Source organism: Microtus oregoni, unplaced genomic scaffold (assembly GCF_018167655.1).
Source record: "Microtus oregoni isolate MIOR12 unplaced genomic scaffold, Mior012 000058F_ref0000040, whole genome shotgun sequence".
NCBI classification, from domain to species: domain Eukaryota; kingdom Metazoa; phylum Chordata; class Mammalia; order Rodentia; family Cricetidae; genus Microtus; species Microtus oregoni.
The window spans coordinates 8,966,793-8,984,608 of record NW_024543834.1 but is presented as its reverse complement, the minus strand read 5'-3'; the positions used below and the strand labels follow the sequence as shown (position 1 = coordinate 8,984,608).

The 17,816-nt window shown below is 42.8% G+C and overlaps 1 protein-coding gene across 2 annotated transcripts in view; it reads left to right on the top strand.

Moving 5' to 3' along the window:
* Positions 1–1,110: 1,110 nt before the first annotated feature.
* Wdr35 (WD repeat domain 35) overlaps positions 1,111–17,816 on the top strand; it is a 57,555-nt gene continuing 40,849 nt past the window's right edge. For both annotated transcript variants that reach the window (XM_041639387.1, XM_041639386.1), the window contains exons 1-9: positions 1,111–1,247; positions 2,033–2,150; positions 4,356–4,427; positions 6,099–6,191; positions 8,922–9,050; positions 10,707–10,840; positions 13,339–13,504; positions 13,642–13,787; positions 14,490–14,615. In XM_041639387.1, coding sequence (XP_041495321.1) covers positions 1,224–1,247; positions 2,033–2,150; positions 4,356–4,427; positions 6,099–6,191; positions 8,922–9,050; positions 10,707–10,840; positions 13,339–13,504; positions 13,642–13,787; positions 14,490–14,615 — 1,008 coding nt within the window. In that variant the 5' untranslated portion in view covers positions 1,111–1,223. The remainder of the gene's footprint in view (positions 1,248–2,032; positions 2,151–4,355; positions 4,428–6,098; positions 6,192–8,921; positions 9,051–10,706; positions 10,841–13,338; positions 13,505–13,641; positions 13,788–14,489; positions 14,616–17,816) is intronic.

Sequence of the window (17,816 nt, the reverse complement as noted above, 5' to 3'; positions counted from 1 at the left end):
CCTACTCACCGTGAGACGACGTCTAAAAAAGTTAAAAATATACAAAAATCGCTCTCCGGACAGAAAAAGCCCGACAGCTCAAATATTTTAAGTGAGAGGGTATGCTCCAGTTCAGTTATAGCGTTAATGACTCACAGGTCCTTCACCCTCCTTTATAAGGGCTGTCGGGGTTTGTAAGGCATTTTAGGTATTCTCTGCTGGCTAGTCTTACGGCAGCTTGACACACTAACTAGAGTGATCAGAAAGGAGAGAACCTTAACTGAGAAAATGCCTCCATAAGATCCGGCTGTAAGGCAGTTTTTAGTGATTGATGTGGGTGGTGCCATCCCTAGGCCCCCTGTGGATGGTGCCCATCCCTAGGCTGGTGGTCCTGGGTTCTGTAAAAAAAGCAGATTGAGCAAGCCATGGGAAGCAAGTCAGTAAGCAGCACCCATCCAAGGTCTCTGCATCAGCTCCAGTCTGCTGCCCAGTTTGAGTTCCTATCCTGACTTCCTTCAGTCATGGAGTACCATGTGGATGTATAAGCCTAATAAACCCTTTCTTCCCCAACTTCCTTTTTGGCCACAGTGTTTCATCGTAGCAATTGAAACCCTAAGACAGATTCCAAAGCAAAATAAAATAGTACCTACTCCTAAATTTCTTCCGAGGGTTCATCAGGTCCCTCCCTCAAAGGAGAAGGCAACCATCAAAATGCACATCTGCGCGGCCATTTATTTGTTCAATGGTGTAGCCTATCAAATGCAACAAAGCGACTTTTCTTTTCAAAGATGTTGGGCCGGGGTGGGAGTTGGGGGATGAGATAGAAAACACACAGACTTCTCAAGACCTTTTGGGAAGGGGCTCCATTCTTTAGCCGACACCTGACGCGCACACCTGTCCAGGTGTAGCGTGGCGGTGTAGCATTGCTGCGCTGGTGATGGGTGGCAGGGCGCTAAGCCGGTAGCTGGCCAAGAAGGTACAGACCCAACTGCAGTGCAGAACCCGCCGACCTCGCCCCAGACCGATTCCACAGTAATCCGTTGCCCGCGCAGGCGCACGACAGCCAGCGCCAGGCTGGAGGGCCACACCGGATGTTCTCTTAGTGCCCCGGATGCGACTGGGTGGCGGCGGTTGCCAGGCGACGGGAGCTTCTCTGTTCCGCTGGTGCTCGCGAATGGAGGTGTAGAACTCGTTATATATTGCGGGCCTTGACCGCTGAGGGTCGTCTTCTCCGAGTTCCCACGATGTTCTTCTATCTGAGCAAGAAAGTGAGTTTCCTCGGGGGCCCGCCGTCGCGCCACCTCCATCACCGCGGCCGCCGGTGCCCGCATCCTCCCGGGACTGCAGACAGCTGCCTCCTGGCTGAATCTCCATCTCTCTGTCATCTCTTCAAGTGGGTTTTTGAGCCCGATAGTCCTTGGCCGAGCTAGTTTTTTAAGGATTCTTTCATATTCCTGTCCTGCCTAAACTCTTTTGAGTGACAGAACGTGACCACCAGTCGCTGGTGGGTTTTTCCTCGGCCACTTGTTGATCCAGATGATAGATGACCACAGGCTGCCTGCCAGAGGAATGAAATTATAAGTGTTGTGTGGAGAGAAAGTGAGTCAGAGCAGTGATGCGGACTTAGGTCTCAGTTCCTGCATTTTTGAATCTGTGAGGTGATTCCCTCCTCTCCTCCCCCCTTTGTTTTCTTGGCAGTCACTCTCCTTCCCTTATGTGCACTTCTTTACTGAATTCTAGAACCTGTGACTTTTGGGGGGGCACACCCATTTTTATAATAGCTCATCCCCCCCCTCCTCCCAAGGGAGTTACTCATTCTCTCTCCTTTCATCCTCCCTTTTTGAGACAGGGTGTTGTTGTGTAGCCCAGGCTGGCAAGTAACTTGAGATTCTCCTGCCTCGGTCTCCCAAGTGTTGGGATTGCCAGCGTGGGCCACAACAGGTTTGTGCAGGTTTCTTCTTGGAAGAGATTCATCCGTCTACATCTCCTGGTTGGTGACCTTCCCAACTCCATCGTGAAAAAGCAACTAGCGTCACTACGATTCTTGTTACAGATTGCCGTTCCCAACAACGTGAAGCTGAAATGCATATCCTGGAACAAGGACCAAGGGTTCATAGCTTGTGGTGGTGAGGATGGATTGCTCAAAGTGTTGAGATTAGAGACACAGACAGGTAAGTGATGGTCGCCAGTCCATGTGTGAAGCTGGTAGGAAAAAAAATGGCTGGTGTTATTTCTTCCGTGATTTGTCATTATGAAGTTTTAACTCTTTCTGAAAAGAAACTCAAGTATTTGGTGGTGACTTTTTCCAGAGTACCTTTGCAATAAAGGGCAGAGAATGTGTAATATCAGACAGTTTTTCCTGAAGCTGTCCTTTTCACGTTCTCTGAAATCACAGTTTTGCATTTCTTTGACTCTCTAGGGTTGCTCTAGATTGGAAAAAAAAAACTTAAAAAGTTTATTATTTATTGTGAGTGTGATGTGTGTTGATAAACATGCGCCACAGCCTGTGGGGTAGAGGTCAGAAGACAACTTTCGATAGTTGGCTTTCCCCTTCCTCTGTGGGATCTGGGGATTGAATGCAGGTTGTCTGGCTTGTATGGCAAGTGCTTATAGCTGTTGAGCCATCTCGGTGGCTCTAGGTTGAGGATCTTGATAGGACTAATGTAGTTTGGGGATCAAGACGGATAGACGCAAGGTGAAATGAATGTGTCACATGACTGGTGAATGACTTCTAGCAAGTTACTGATTGTCTTTGGATTTTCACTCTTCTGGAAAACGAGAGGGAGTAGGCTAAGCTACAATTTTAGGCTTGGTATGGCATCATCTCTCCAGCTTCATTGGCCAGAAGGATTACAGAAGAGATAAGAACTGGGCTCCACGCTGCAGAGTAGATCTGGGAAGACATAAAAATTTGATCTCTTGTATTGCTAGTGCTGTGTACTTTGTACTAGGAGCGCTGGCTTACAGCTCTTACTGCGGAATAAATCACATTTACTGGATATTTGCCATGTTTCCGGGTGGCAATTTGACGTTAAGTTGTTTTAAGAAGATGGTATTTGAGATGAGAAAATTGAAGCCCTGGTCAGTTAATAATTTGCTTAAGGTCTTGTGGCTAGTAAGTGACAGGGATCAGATTGGAAAGACGCTTGTCTCACTTTTCAGTCATTGTTTTCCGCCTTTTGTATAAATGGCTTCTGGATAGGCTTAACCAAAAGGAGAACGATAGCTTTGCTGTACTATATTTAATTATATGAAATAAAAGGTAGATCCCCCAACTCCCTGCAGTTTCTCCTGGTGTAGCCCTGGCTAGACCTTAAAATGTAGACTAGGCTGGCATTGAACTTGTTCTCCTGCTTATGATCAGCAAAAAGCAGAGGTCTATTTGGAAGACAGATGCTCAGTACTAGTTAAAGCTTGGCTTCTGACTCGTATTGGGATCTCCCAGTTCTTAGATTTTCTTAACTGTGTATGAAAAGAAAGTGCTTTTTCTGCCTGTTGTTTCTTAAATATATAAGTATGTAACTATGTGTGTATGCATTATTTACTCTGCTTAAAATATATAACACATTTTAGTTATATCAATAAATGCATTCATTTTGTTTACCCTTAAAGGGTTATTGTTATTATTATTTTGAGACAAAGTTTATGTTGCCCAGGTTGGCTTTGAACGCTTAGGCTCAAGCCATCTAAGCCGTCTTCTTGCTTCTATCTTCTAAGTAGCTGGGGACTGTATCTGCTTTGCAAGTTCATTTAGGGAAAGCTAAAAAGAAACAAAATTCTTTTCCTTTTTTTTTTTTTTTTTGTAAACCTAGCAGGTAAGAGGCAGAGGCAGGAGGATTATAAGATTAAGGTCAAATACAGAAGCAAGGCATTGCTTCAATGAAACACTATCACCACCGCCACCACTACCACCATCACCTTTGTTTTATGACTGAACTTTTGATGAGCTGCAGTTAGCATGTGGGAACCAGAGCAATCCATGAACTTAGTGAGAAAGCTGGGAAGCAGATTCTTAGGAAGTTTGGGAATGAAGAAAAATGTTGGTTTTGTAGTTTAATAATCATGGTGGATAGTGTTAAGAGACAGATATAAGAACTATGGTTGGGTGGTTGTAACTGTGCCATTGTATTATAGTTAATAGTAACAGTAGACACCCAACAGACCCGCCAGTAGCAATCACCAGATATTGCATATGTACTGTGTACCAAGCTCTGAATTGTTCTGAAGTTGTGACTTTGTGATTATTGTGTCATAGCTCATCTGAAACAAAATATCTCACGGATCCATATCCTTCTCATAACCCATGATATGTTAAAATCTTGTAATCTTTTCCTTTTATTTATTTAACTATAGGCTTTTTTGCTTGTTTGTTTTAGATGACTCAAAATTGAGGGGCCTAGCAGCCCCTAGCAACCTTTCCATGAACCAGAATCTTGAAGGGCATAGTGGTAAGTAATTTAACTTTTTAATTTTGTCATGTTTGAACAGCATTTAGACATTTATGTCATCATCTACTTAATGTATATGTTAAAATATATATTTAATCAAATACTATTATTTGGACAATAATAGTATTGAAGTAATCATTTTTATTGAATCATGTTCCAGAATAACTCATTTTGACAGAAATTAAATATCATCTCTGATAAACCTGAAAAAAAAAAACACCTGGCTCTTAGTTTATACATTACAAACTTGTGTTATTTATCTGTGGGTTTTTAAATGTATATTATTCTCTTGAAGGATCTGTTCTGTGATTCCAACTTGAAGGAGACTAAAAGAATATAATACCTGAAAAGCCTTGGAAGACCCTAGCGTGAGAAGGAAAGTCCTATTCAGGACAGTTTCTAGAGAGCTGATGATGTTTAAATGGGCTGTATTAGATGGTGTCTCTCCAGTGTTAATTTCTTAATTTGTAATGTGGGTTGTAAAGGGAATATCATTAGGAAATACACACTAAAGTGTTTAGGGATAAGAAAATGGAACCAGTCATTCATAGATCATAGAGCAGTGGTTCCCAATCTTCCTAGCACTGTAACCCTCTAATACAGTTCCTCATGTTGTGGTGACCGTGACCCCCAATCATAAGATTATTTTTGTTGCTACTTCATAGCTGCAATTTTGCTACTGTTATGAATTGTGATGTAAACATCTGATGTGCAGGATATCTGATATGTGACCCTGTGAAATGGTGTTTGACCTCTAAAGGGGTTGCCATCCACAGGCTGAAAACCACTGACACATATTGTAGGTGGAGCGGCGGGCTGTGTCCGGCGCCCGGGCTGTGTCCCGCCGCTGGCGGCTGGCAGGCTGCTTGTCCTCCTGGCCACCCGGCTAGCTTATGCCCGAAATAATCACATGGAGATCTGCATTAATTAAATTGTTGCCTGGCCCATTAGCTCTAGCCTCTTATTGGCTAATTCTCACTTCTTGATTCAACCCATTTCTAATGATCTGTATGTCACCACGAGGCTGTGGCTTACCGGGAAAGATTCAGCATGTCTGACCTGGCAGCTTCATGGTGGGCGGCTCTCTGCCTGCCTTCTTCCTCCAGAATTCTGTTCTGTCTACTCCACCCATCTAAGGGCTGCCCTATCAAAAGGCCAAGGCAGCTTCTTTATTCAACCAATGAAATCAACACAAATGCAGAAGGACCTCTTAGATCAGACACAGAGGCTGAAGCTGTTCCCAGGAGTGTGGAACAGAATGGAAACTGGGATGGAAGGAAATAGAGAATAAAATATGGGACAGACCAACCAAGAGCAAACAAAATACCCCAAAGAACAGTTTGGCATCCTTATGATGTTTTATGCTTTTAGGCCAGTTTGGTGATGATGCCTCTATCTGCTCCACAGGAGCTCTATGGCAGCGCTGTCATCTAGGAGAGAGGCCTTTGGAGGTGTGAGATGGGTACATATGAAAGAATATTTGCATTGTTGCAGGCAGTAATATCAGCAACTGCAACACATGAATATTTTTATATTTATATCTTACTTAATACTAAAGACTGACTGTACGCTAATATATTGACATCCTCTTGGTTTTCATTTACACAAAGGTACAAACTTGAAATGAATTATAGATATTTTAGTTTCTGAATTGTTATTTTAATGTTCTAGGTGCTGTTCAAGTTGTAACATGGAATGAACAATATCAGAAGTTGACTACCAGTGATCAGAATGGGCTTATCATTGTCTGGATGTTGTATAAAGGTATATTAGGAGAGATGCTTGAAAAATTCTTTTACTGTTGTGTGTCTGCACATTTGTGTGAGTGCATGCACGCTCGTGTTTGTGTGTATGCACACTTGTGTATGGTTACCCTTGGAGGTCAGAAGAGGATGTTAGATCCCCTGAAGCTGGAGTTACTGGCTGTTGTGAACTGCCTGCTGTGCATGCTGGGGACTGAACTCTGGTCCTCTGCAAGAGCAACAAATGCCCTTATCCACCGGGTCACATCTCTAGCCTGTGAGAGCTGCTTACGTTTTTTAAAATTACACTTTATATGTCTCTCATTTGTGTCTATGTGTGCGCATGCACATGTACCACACATGTGGCGCTTGGAGGACAATTTGTGGGAGTTGGTTCTCTTTACCATGTGGGACCCCAGCATTGAACTAAGGTCGCCAGCCTAGACAGCAAGCACCTTTACCCTCTGAGCCATCTCGCTGGCTCAGGAGGGCTGCTTTGATCGTTCACAAAGCAGAGTCTGAACAGCGTTTGGATGGGGAAATAATATCTCTGAAATAGACTTGTAACCAGCAGAAAGAGTTTATCCTGTTCCTTTGATCTGTGACCCTGTGTTAGGAAAATGAATCAGGTGACTGCTGACATCGCCACAATGAGCCGAGACACTTAGAATAATTTCCATATGAGCAATTCCTCCCCCTCGTTTCCAATAGGAGTTATGCCTGTGTGGTCAGCTGGAGTTAGTATTAGATAAAAACACATTTATGAAGAAGTCAAAGGCAAGACTGCCTTTATTGTATTTCCTGTATTGAGCCTGTTAGCTTTTTTTTTTCTTTTGTGGATTCAATTCCTCTCATCTCTGATGAATGACTCACAGTTTCTGCCTCTTGTCTCAGAGAGAACTCCAGTGGAGGAGGATGGGGTGGGGCGCATGGAGGTTAGGGGTTAGGGGATGGGAGAGGAAGAGAAGGATTAACTTAGATGGGTCTCTATTACGGGAAAAACAGCTCAGTACTTATTATTTTGGAGACTAGGAAAGGCTTAGTTAAATATGTACAGTTGTAAAAAGATTCAGGACATCCCTTCTATAAATTATTATTAAATATTTATTTTTAATTATGTGCATGTGTGCCCACTGGATGGGAGCGTGTGCTCATGAGAGTAGTTGTCAGGTCCCTCTGGAGTTGGAGGTCTAGGCGGTTGGGTGCTGGGACTTGAACTTGGGTCCTCTAGAAGAGCAGCTGTACATGCTTGTAACTGCTGAGTCATCTCGCCAGCCTCCCATTTACGAATTCATTACTACAGTAGGTTTTGCTTGAGCTTCACTTTGAATTGTGTGCCTCTGCATATGTGTGTGTGTTTAGGCACAACATGATACAATGTATGTGCTGAGATAAAGGATAGCTTTCGAAAGTCACTCTGTCCTGCTGTGTGAATTCCAGGGATGGAACACTGGTCCTCAGCCTTGGTGGCAAGCACCCTTACCTGTTGAGCTATCTCTCTGAAGTCATGTGAAAACAATTTCAAAAGCAGGCTGGGCGGTGGTGGCACACGCCTTTAATCCCAGTACTCGGAAGGCAGAGGCAGGCGGATCTCTGTGAGTTTGAGGCCAGCCTGGTCTACAAGAGCTAGTTCCAGGACAGGCTCCAAACCTACAGAGAAACCCTGTCTTGAAAAACCAAAAAAAAAAAAAAAATCCCCCCCCCCAAAAAAAACCCAAAAAACACAATCAAACAAAAAAAAAACAAAAGCCCAAAAGAAGGCTTAGAGTTTTAAAATAATAGTCTACATGTTTTAATGGAATATGCTTTTATTTTAATCATAATTAATGATGACTCATAGAGAGCTCATGCATATGTGTAAAGCTGTTATTGTTACTTTTTCCCTCACTGTCTGAAATTTATCATTCATGGGAAAATCTGAGCTTTCAAAAAATCAGCTATTTTAACCCTGAAAAAGCAAATGAAATTTCATTTTCTTTTTAAAAAATTATTTAGTTTATGTGCATAATTGTTTTTCCTGCATGTCTGTCTGTAAGGGGGTCGGATCCCCTGGAACCAAGGTTACAGGCAGTTGTGAGCTGCCATGTGAATGCTGGGGATTGAACCTGGGTCCTCTGAAAGAGCAGTCAGTGCTCTTAAATGCTGAACCATCTCTCCAGCCCCTGTAATTTCATTTTCTTAACTGACAAGAAGAGAGAAATAAAAAATAAAAGATGAATATTTGTTGTATTTTCTATGATAATTTTGGAGTAATTAGGAAAAATACCTAATCAAACTTTTAGTTTTGTTCACGGTGGGTTTGAACACTTTAAAGTTAAATGCCTTACATTATAGACACCTTTACAATAATTTATCCAACAGTGAATTCTTAGAATGTTAGCGACTTTTTCTTTTTTCTTTCTCAAACAGGGTCTTGCTATATGTAGCCCAACCTAGCCTCAAACTTTTGATCCTCCTGCCTCAGCCTCCGAAATTCTGGGATTAATGGTATACAGGATAATACCCAGAAAATATTATCAACCCTTAAGTACCAAATGAGAAATGTGAAAGTTTTTTTCTCCCTTTGATTTTTCAAGGCAGTGTAGCCCTGGCTGTCCTGAAACTTACTCTGTAGACCAGGCTGGCCTCAAACTCAGAAATCCTCCTACCTCTCCCTCCCACGTGCCAAGAGATGTGCGTCACCCTGCCTGGCCCGCTAAGTGTGCAGGTTTTGACTTGTAGTTTTTTTTTTTTTTTTGACTTGTCAACACAGGCTCTTGGTATGAGGAGATGATCAACAACCGCAATAAGTCGGTGGTTCGCAGTATGAGCTGGAACGCTGACGGCCAGAAGATCTGCATCGTGTATGAAGATGGAGCTGTGATAGTCGGCTCCGTGGACGGTAATGCAGCCACTGATTGGGAAATAGACTCTGAAGAAGAAAGCGCCTGTTCTATTACCTGGTGACATTAGGGACTGCCGTGTGGCTCTAACTACTCGCCTTGATTTTCAGGACAAGTTTATTGTTTCAGTGTCCTGCAGTGATATGGAAAGCAGGTGGATTAGTTTCCCAGTATCATTTTAAATATGATCTTCAATCAGTTAGAGTGTATAGAAATGTAGATTTTAGTTTCAGAGGGATAAAATTACAGAAATCTCTCCTTTCAGCTGAACAGCATGCCGTTGGCATATTTTCTAGCCTTAACGTCACTTCCTTTCAAATAATATTACATACATAACACTGGGCCTTCTGTGAGCCTGCAACTTGGTTTTAATATAAAAAAATTCTTACGGAAATTGTTTTAAAATAATTTTCATTCATTTATTTATTTGTGTGTGGTTATTGGAGTAGTCAGTCCAATGCTGCTGAGCCTTGAAAGCAGTTGCTGTAGTTTGGGAATTAATGGCACAGCTGGGAGACGCATCCCTGACCTAGATCAGAAGTGATCATAGGAAAACAGGCAGTCACGCATCAGCGGTCAGCGCTACAACAGGGAGCATTCATGAACCTGTGGAAAATCACCCCACACAGATAGGGAGAGATCAGGGAGGGCTTCCTGGAGGAGGGCATGCATGCTGATGCATTCATTAGCCACAGGTAGATGAGTAGAATGTCTCAAGGCTAAGGAATAGCTTGGAAAAACAGTTTCACCCAAGACACTGAAAATAAACGTCTCAGAGACAAAGGCCCATGGAAGTAAAGACTATCAAAAAGGAAGGGTGTGGTCCAAAATACACGAAAAGCTTAGAATAAGACCCATTCATTGCCTGTTGGCTTCAGCAACAGGCAGTCATGGCCTCCTGTACTGGAGGCATCAGTAAAGGTGTGGAGCAGAGGCAGACAGGGATGGCTAAGGGGTTGAGAGGACTCTTAGGAAGGGAATCTGGCGGTACTCCGTAAATAGTAAACACTGTGGCTGGGAGGGGTTGGTAGGAATCGGGCCGTAGTAGAGAGGAAGTGGAGGGTTGAAGGAAGGGCTTTTTGTTTCATTCATTTTATGTGAGATAATTAGGAGTTTAATGCACATTTAAAAATTTATAAGAAGGATCGGAGAGAAAATTGAAAGGAGAAGAGAGAAATGAGGGTAAACTAGAGGGAGATGTTTGTAAACCAGGGAAGGGTTGACGGCTCAGTTGGAAGGATTGGCCGCAGAAAAGCCCATCTAAGGAGCTCCCTTCTCATTGTGTCGGCGAGCAGAAAGGTTGGGTTCACTTAGCTCTCAGTGCTTGGGGATGCAAGCCGATGAAGATGTGCTTTTGAAGACTCGCATTTCTGCCTAGAGTAGACGGCTGATTTCATAGCTAGGAGTTAGGCCCTCCCTGCCTGGGAGTTTAGAAAAGATGGCAGAGAATTTGAAACACCGCTGCTGTCTAAGGTCTCGGTGGTATCTCGCTTTCAGAAGTGCCAATAAATATCCCTTGACCAAATAAATTGAATGGCTGCATGACTGACGGCTGTGAGGAAAATGAGAACTCCTTAAGGAAACCAAGATTCCAAAGTGGGGTTGGAAGATCACGGCTCTGAGCTTGCGGTAACCATGGCTGTGTTTTGTCGTAGGGAATCGGATTTGGGGAAAAGACCTGAAAGGTATACAGCTATGCCATGTGACCTGGTCTGCAGACAGTAAAATCTTACTTTTTGGAATGGCAAATGGAGAAATACATATTTATGATAATCAAGGAAATTTTATTGTAAGTATATATATTCATTATTCTATTAGTATAATTTTATATGGTTATTTTATGTCATTTATATGTGCATGCTCTTACGATAGTTACAATATATAGAATTTTTCTTCAGTTTTAGTTTTCTAATCATTAAATAATTTTAAAAATTAAAAGACAAATCCTAGATTTTCTTGAGTGTGTGTGGTGCCGAGAAAGGGGCTGGCCCCCCACAGACTCATCTGTTTGAATGCTTAGTCGCCAGGGAGTGGAACTCTTTGGGAAAGATCAGGAAATGTGGCCTTGTTGGAGGAGGTGTGTCACTGGGAATGAACTTTGAGGTTTCCAAGCCTAGTGTGTCTCCCTCTGCCTGGTACCTAGGGATCAGGATGTAAAACTCTTAGCTCCAGTACCATGCCTATCTGCTTCCGGCCGTGATGACCATAAGAGCTGCTTTGGTCGTGGTGCCTCCTCACAGCCATAGGACAGTGGCTAGGGCAGGGTGGGGCTAGTCGCTGTTTTGAGAGGGTCTTACGTAGACCAGGTTGGGGTTTGTTGCATCGCTGAATTTTGGATTGTCCTGCCTCCACCTCCTGAGTTCTCGGGTTTATAGGAGCACCCTTCACCATGCTCAGTCTTTTGCAGACATTGGCTATAACACAAGGCTTCTTGAATGGTAAGCGGGCATTCTTTTCTTCTAAGCTACATTCCTAGCCCAAGTGCAGTTCCTGTAAGGCGAATTAACATAGCAGAGTGTAGACTTTAGTCCTGATTTCCTATTGCTGGATTGGACAAGATGACAGTGCATTGGTGCTGAAGGATAATGAGTAGGATGATACGCTGTGTTGTTAAGTTTTTTTTTTTTTAAAGGCTTCTGGTGCTTAAATCAATGTTTATATGCAGGATGTTGTAGGAGACTGTTTGTTCCCGGCTGCTCAGCCCTGAAATAACCATATAGAAACTGTATTAATTAAATTACTCCTTGGCCCATTAGCTCTAACTTCTTATTGGCTAACTCTTACATCTTAATTTAACCCATTTCTATTCTAATCTGTGTATCTCCATGTGGCTGTGTCTTACCGACAAGGTTCTGGCGTCTGTCTCTGGTGGTGGCTCCATGGCTTCTCCTTACTCTGCCTTCTTTCTCCGAGCATTTAGTATAGTTTTCCCCTCCTAGCTCTGCTCTACCCTATCACAGGCCCAAAACAGCTTCTTTGTTAACTTTATTAATGGTATTTTTTTTTTTTTTGGTTTTTTGAGACAGGGTTTCTCTGTGGTTTTTGGAGCCTGTCCTGGAACTAGCTCTTGTAGACCAGGCTGGTCTCGAACTCACAGAGATCCACCTGCCTCTGCCTCCCGAGTGCTGGGATTCACATCATACAGAGGGGAATCCCACATCAGTAGGATACCACAGATATTTTTGTAGTAGCCAGAACCTGTTTGCTAAAAGAATGGTAACTGATTTACTGCATAAGGGATAAAAATCAGTTTCTAGGAAGAAGGTAAAAGCAAGTTAGCTTTAGGTAAAATGGTTAGTGTGTGGGAATCCATTCAGCCAATTAGCTGTTGCAGGACTGGCCCTTTGGGCATGGTCTGAGTTCCAATGATAAGCTACAAGAGAAAGTGTGCTCACACTGCTGTTCTGGCTCCCCTTCAGGGAACTGAACCCTGGTCTATGCAGACTACACCCAAAAGGCTGGTCCCCAAAAGCTAATTGGCTGAATGGAGTCCCACAATAGGTTAGTGTTGATTGTCAACCTGGAATGACCTAGATTCACATTGGAGACAAAGCTCAGGATATTCTGGAGAGGAATTACAGAGACTGAGGTTAGCCTTTGAGGGTGTCTGTGAGGGATTGGTTGTGTTCATTGATGTGGGGTGGGCCATTCCTGGTGCTGGCTTCCATCCCTCTCTGTTGCCCCATTGTAGACTGTAGATGCTTCGACTTTCTTCCCTCCCTTCCTCCCTCCCTCTGTCCTTCCCTCCCCTTTTCCTTCCTTCTTTCTCTCTCATTCTCTCTCTCTCTTTCTTTCTTTCTTTCTTTCTCTTTCTCTCTTTTTCTTCCCCTCCCCTCCCCTCTCCTTTCCTTTTCTTTTTTTCTGTGACATGATCATCTCACTACATAGTCTCTGGTTTTGAACTCATGATCTTCTACTATCGTTTTAATCTTATTAAAAAGCTTTAAATATTAGTGTAGATTTTTAAAAACATGTTTTGAGCTTAGGTCTCCTATATTATTGAGACTGACCTTGTATTTGCTATGTAGCCCAAGTTGACCTCAAATTTGAGATCTTTTCTGCCTCAGCCTTACCACGCTCATCTCTGTGTGTTATTTTATGCATGGGAAAAAATGGAGAGTCAGGTGAGTAGTTTGTCTAGGTTTGGTGACCCAGTAAGTCACAAAGCTTGCATTTATAGCCAGATTTCACATCTTATTTTCATTGTTTTTCCTTCAATACTTCTGTAGATTAAATTACATATTTTAAAATTCAGTTATTAAGCCTAAGCTAACCACTTCTACCTAGATGAAAATGAAATTGAATTGTTTGGTGAATGTCACTGGAGCAATCAGTATTGCTGGGATTCACTGGTACCATGGCACAGAGGGCTATGTGGAGCCGGATTGCCCATGCCTGGCAATTTGTTTTGACAATGGGAGATGTCAAATAATGAGACACGAGAATGACCAAAGTAAGTAATTTTTTTTTAAGTTGGAGAAGTTTAAAAATGTTTTTAAAAATTATTCTTATGATTATAAAGTTTCCTAGGCTAAGTGTGACCCCAGTTGCCACATTTGTCCTTTATTTTATTTATCTTTTTTTTTCTAGACCCGATTTTGATTGATACGGGCATGTATGTGGTTGGTATCCAGTGGAACCACATTGGCAGTGTGCTAGCTGTGGCAGGCTCTCAGAAAGTAGTGACGCAGGACAAGGATGTCAACATTGTGCAGTTTTACACGCCATTTGGTGAGGTAAATGTGCCTCAGACTTACCTTCCCGTTTAAAACAGGTGCAGCAGTAAGTGGGGGAAATGAACAGAAAGTACAGCTTGCTATGCTTCCTTTTAGGGACCTTTGAGTGGTGGCCTCCAGATGTCAAGTGTGTCTGAATAGTATCTTCTAAGTCTTTAATATAGTTACTATCTTATAATCTGTATGTTTAGAAACCTACATGGTTGATGGAGGAAATTGCCATGAAATAGCTAAATTAGAATATTCTCTTTGTGAGCCAAATAAATGTCTCTTTCTAATCATTGACTTTATTAGTATTTTAGATTCAATTAGTTTTAATTGAAAAGTTTTTGTTTTTGGTCTTGTTTGTTTGTTTTTTGTTTTTCGAGACAGGGCTTCAATATGTAGCCCTGGCTATCCTGGAACTCGCTTTGTAGACCAGGCTAACTTCGAACAGAGATCCACCTGCCTTTGCCTTCCGAGTGCTAGGATTAAAGGCATATACTACTACATCTGGCATGATGATTTATTTGTTAAAAAAATCTATCTTAATAATAAGTCACAAATGATAAATACTAAAATGCCAGCATTGTTTTCATAAATATGTGTTATCCTTCTCAGTGGTGTTATTAATACATTTAATTTTTAGAATATTCTGTAGCCGCATTGGCACACTTGAGTAGTAATTTGTTCACTATAACTTTCCATTTCGTTTTTCCCCAGCACCTGGGTACTTTGAAAGTCCCGGGAAAGCAGATGTGCTCGCTGTCCTGGGAAGGAGGCGGACTGAAGATTGCTCTAGCTGTTGACTCCTTTATATATTTTGCAAATATTCGACCTGACTATAAGGTATGAAAAGCAGTTATAAAACTTTTTAAAAAGCTAAATCCATTGCAGCTTTTTAAGTAAGAAACTAGTAGAAAGGCGGCTTTTCTGACTGACTGAAGCTCTTAAAATTAGTAAATAACAACTTTTCCCGAATACCGCATACAGTTAAAATGACTTTAAGAATCAAGACCTCGGCTGGAAACAGTTGGCCACTCACGGCAGTAATTGAAAGGCTGATTCCAGGGTATGACCGAGATGAAAGGGAACATCGAAGGAGATAAAGCAGAACCAGATGGTATCTCCATGGGCTCAGGGATCAATAGGGGAAGAGTGTTCCCGGAACCCATGAGCCGGGTCATTGCTGTCAGACAGGGACTGGGGACTAGACATTCCTCCTCTTTTCCTTTCTGGTGCCTTCTGATGGTCACCCCAAAGGGACCTTCCAGCAAGGGAGCCCATGTGATGGAGTTCACAATAATCACCCTCCAGGCCTGGAACGGAGTGGAGAAGGGCAGAGTGGATCAGAGGAGAAAGTGAGATAAATAATATACCATCTAAAACAAGCTTGGGATAATTTATTTTATTTTTATTTTTTAAGGATTTATTTATTTATTATGCATACAGTGTTCTGCTTGCTTGTATGCCTACAGGCCAACAGAGGGCACCAGATCTCATTATAGATGGTTATGAGCCACCATTTGGTTGCTGGGAATTGAACTCAAGACCTCTGAAAGAACAGCCAGTGCTCTTAACCTCTGAGCCATCTCTCCAGCCCTTGGGATAATTTACTTTTTATGAAAAATATTAAGCAATATAGGCTCATGCCTATAATATCATCTCTTGGGAGACGCAGGAAGAGGAAGTGGGAAGTGGGTTATATAGTGAGAGTCTATTAAAAAAAAAAAACCTCAAAGGTTCAGAGGTGATAAAAATGTGGCTTAGAGGGCAAGCATATGCATAAGACCTTGGGGTTTGATCAGTGTAGCACAGCACACAGATCACACAACACGAGCACACACAGTACACACAGCACACACAGCACACACAACACATACAGTACACACAGTACACACAACACATACAGTACACACAGCACACACAACACATACAGTACACACAGCACACACAACACGAGCACACACAGTACACACAGCACACACAACACATACAGTACACACAGCACACACAATACACACAGCACACACAACACATACAGTACACACAGCACACACAACACACACGATACACACAGCACACACAGTACACACAATACATACAGTACACACAGCTCACACAGCACACACAGTACACACAGCACACACAACACAGCACACAGAGCACACAAAGTACACACATCACACACAACACATACAGTACACACATCACACACAACACATACAGTACACACAGCACACACAATACACACAATACATACAGTACACACAGCGCACACAATACACACAATACATACAGTACACACAGCACACAACACACAATACACACAGCACACACAACACATACGACACACAATACACACAGCACACACAACACATACAACACACAATACACACAGCACACACAACACATACAACACACAATACACACAGCACACACAGCACGTACAACACACAATACAGACAGCACACACAACACATACAACACACAATACACACAGCACACACAGCACGTACAACACATACAGCAACACAGTACAGCACACAGAGCACACAACACCAGCACACACAGCACACAAAGTACACACAGTACACACAGCACATACAGTACACACAGCACAGCACACAGAGCACACACAGTACACACAGCACAGCACACAGAGCACACACAGTACACACAGCACAGCACACAGAGCACACAACACCAGCACACACAGCACACACAGTACACACAGTACACACAGCACACACAGCACACACAGCACACACAGCACATACAGTACACACAGCACAGCACAGCAAAGTACACATAGCACAGAACAACACAGTGCAGTACGCCCAGTACACACAGTACACATAGCACAGTGCAGGACAGCACACACAGCACACACAATACACACAGCACACACAACACACAATACACACAGCACAGCATATAGCACATATAGTACAGCAATACAGTACACACAGCACAGCACACACAACACAACATACAGAGCACACACAGCACAACACAGCACAGAACACACAGCACAGCACACACAGCACTGCACACACAAAGCACAGCATACACAGCACAGCGCACACAGCACAAACAGTGCACACAGCACACACAGCACACACAGCACACACAGTGCACACAGCACACACAGCGCACACAGCACACACAGTGCACACAGCACCGTGTTTGAATAGAATAAATGGAAGAAAATAGATTTTTCTTACAGAAGTATTCCAGATTGCATACTGCCTCTCTTAGAGGTGGAGCCTCCCATCCTTATAGCTTAGAAAAGGAAAAGAAGGGAGCTGTTCAGTGGCAAAGCCTGGGAAAGCACTCTCTGGCCAAGTGATGAGAGTTAACATCCTCAGTGATGTCATGTGGAGATCATAAACCTTCATGTGACATGAGAGGAGCAGGCATGTTCAGTTCTGGTCTTCCTACAAACCAGTAACTGTGTAAGCATGAGAAAATACCAGACAGACCCAAACTGATGGGCACTGGTTTCAGCTGAGATCATCAAATACAGGGGGACCGAGAAATCATCACAGTTCAAAGGATCCCAGGAGACATGACAGCGGAGTATAATGTAGCCACCATGAGATTCTGGCATCTCAGAGGACATTAGGGAAAGCTAATGAAGAGTGTGGAGTCTAGTGATGCTGGGTTCTTAGCTCGGACAAATGTATCATAGCCGTGTATCATGCTAACGACAGGGAAAATATTTGAAGGCTTTTGGGAACTTTGTACCTTTTTAACTTTTTCGTAAATCTAAAGTCTTTTAAAGTCAAAGTTGATGTTAGTGAGTGGTATGAAAATTCTACATGGCCGAACTTTCAGTAATATAAGCAGAGTGTTGATGATGAGTATGATGTACCCAAGACCCCATATGAATGTCCAAGCATGTTAGACGGAGGGAAAGCTGTGCGTGCGCACGTTCTGTTCTCTGTGGGAACTGTGGTGCAGACATTCAATGAATGGTTGTAACTACAAGATCCGTACGTGGTTACTACTCAGAAAGCTGGGGCGGGGCTTCTGCGTTTTGTTTTG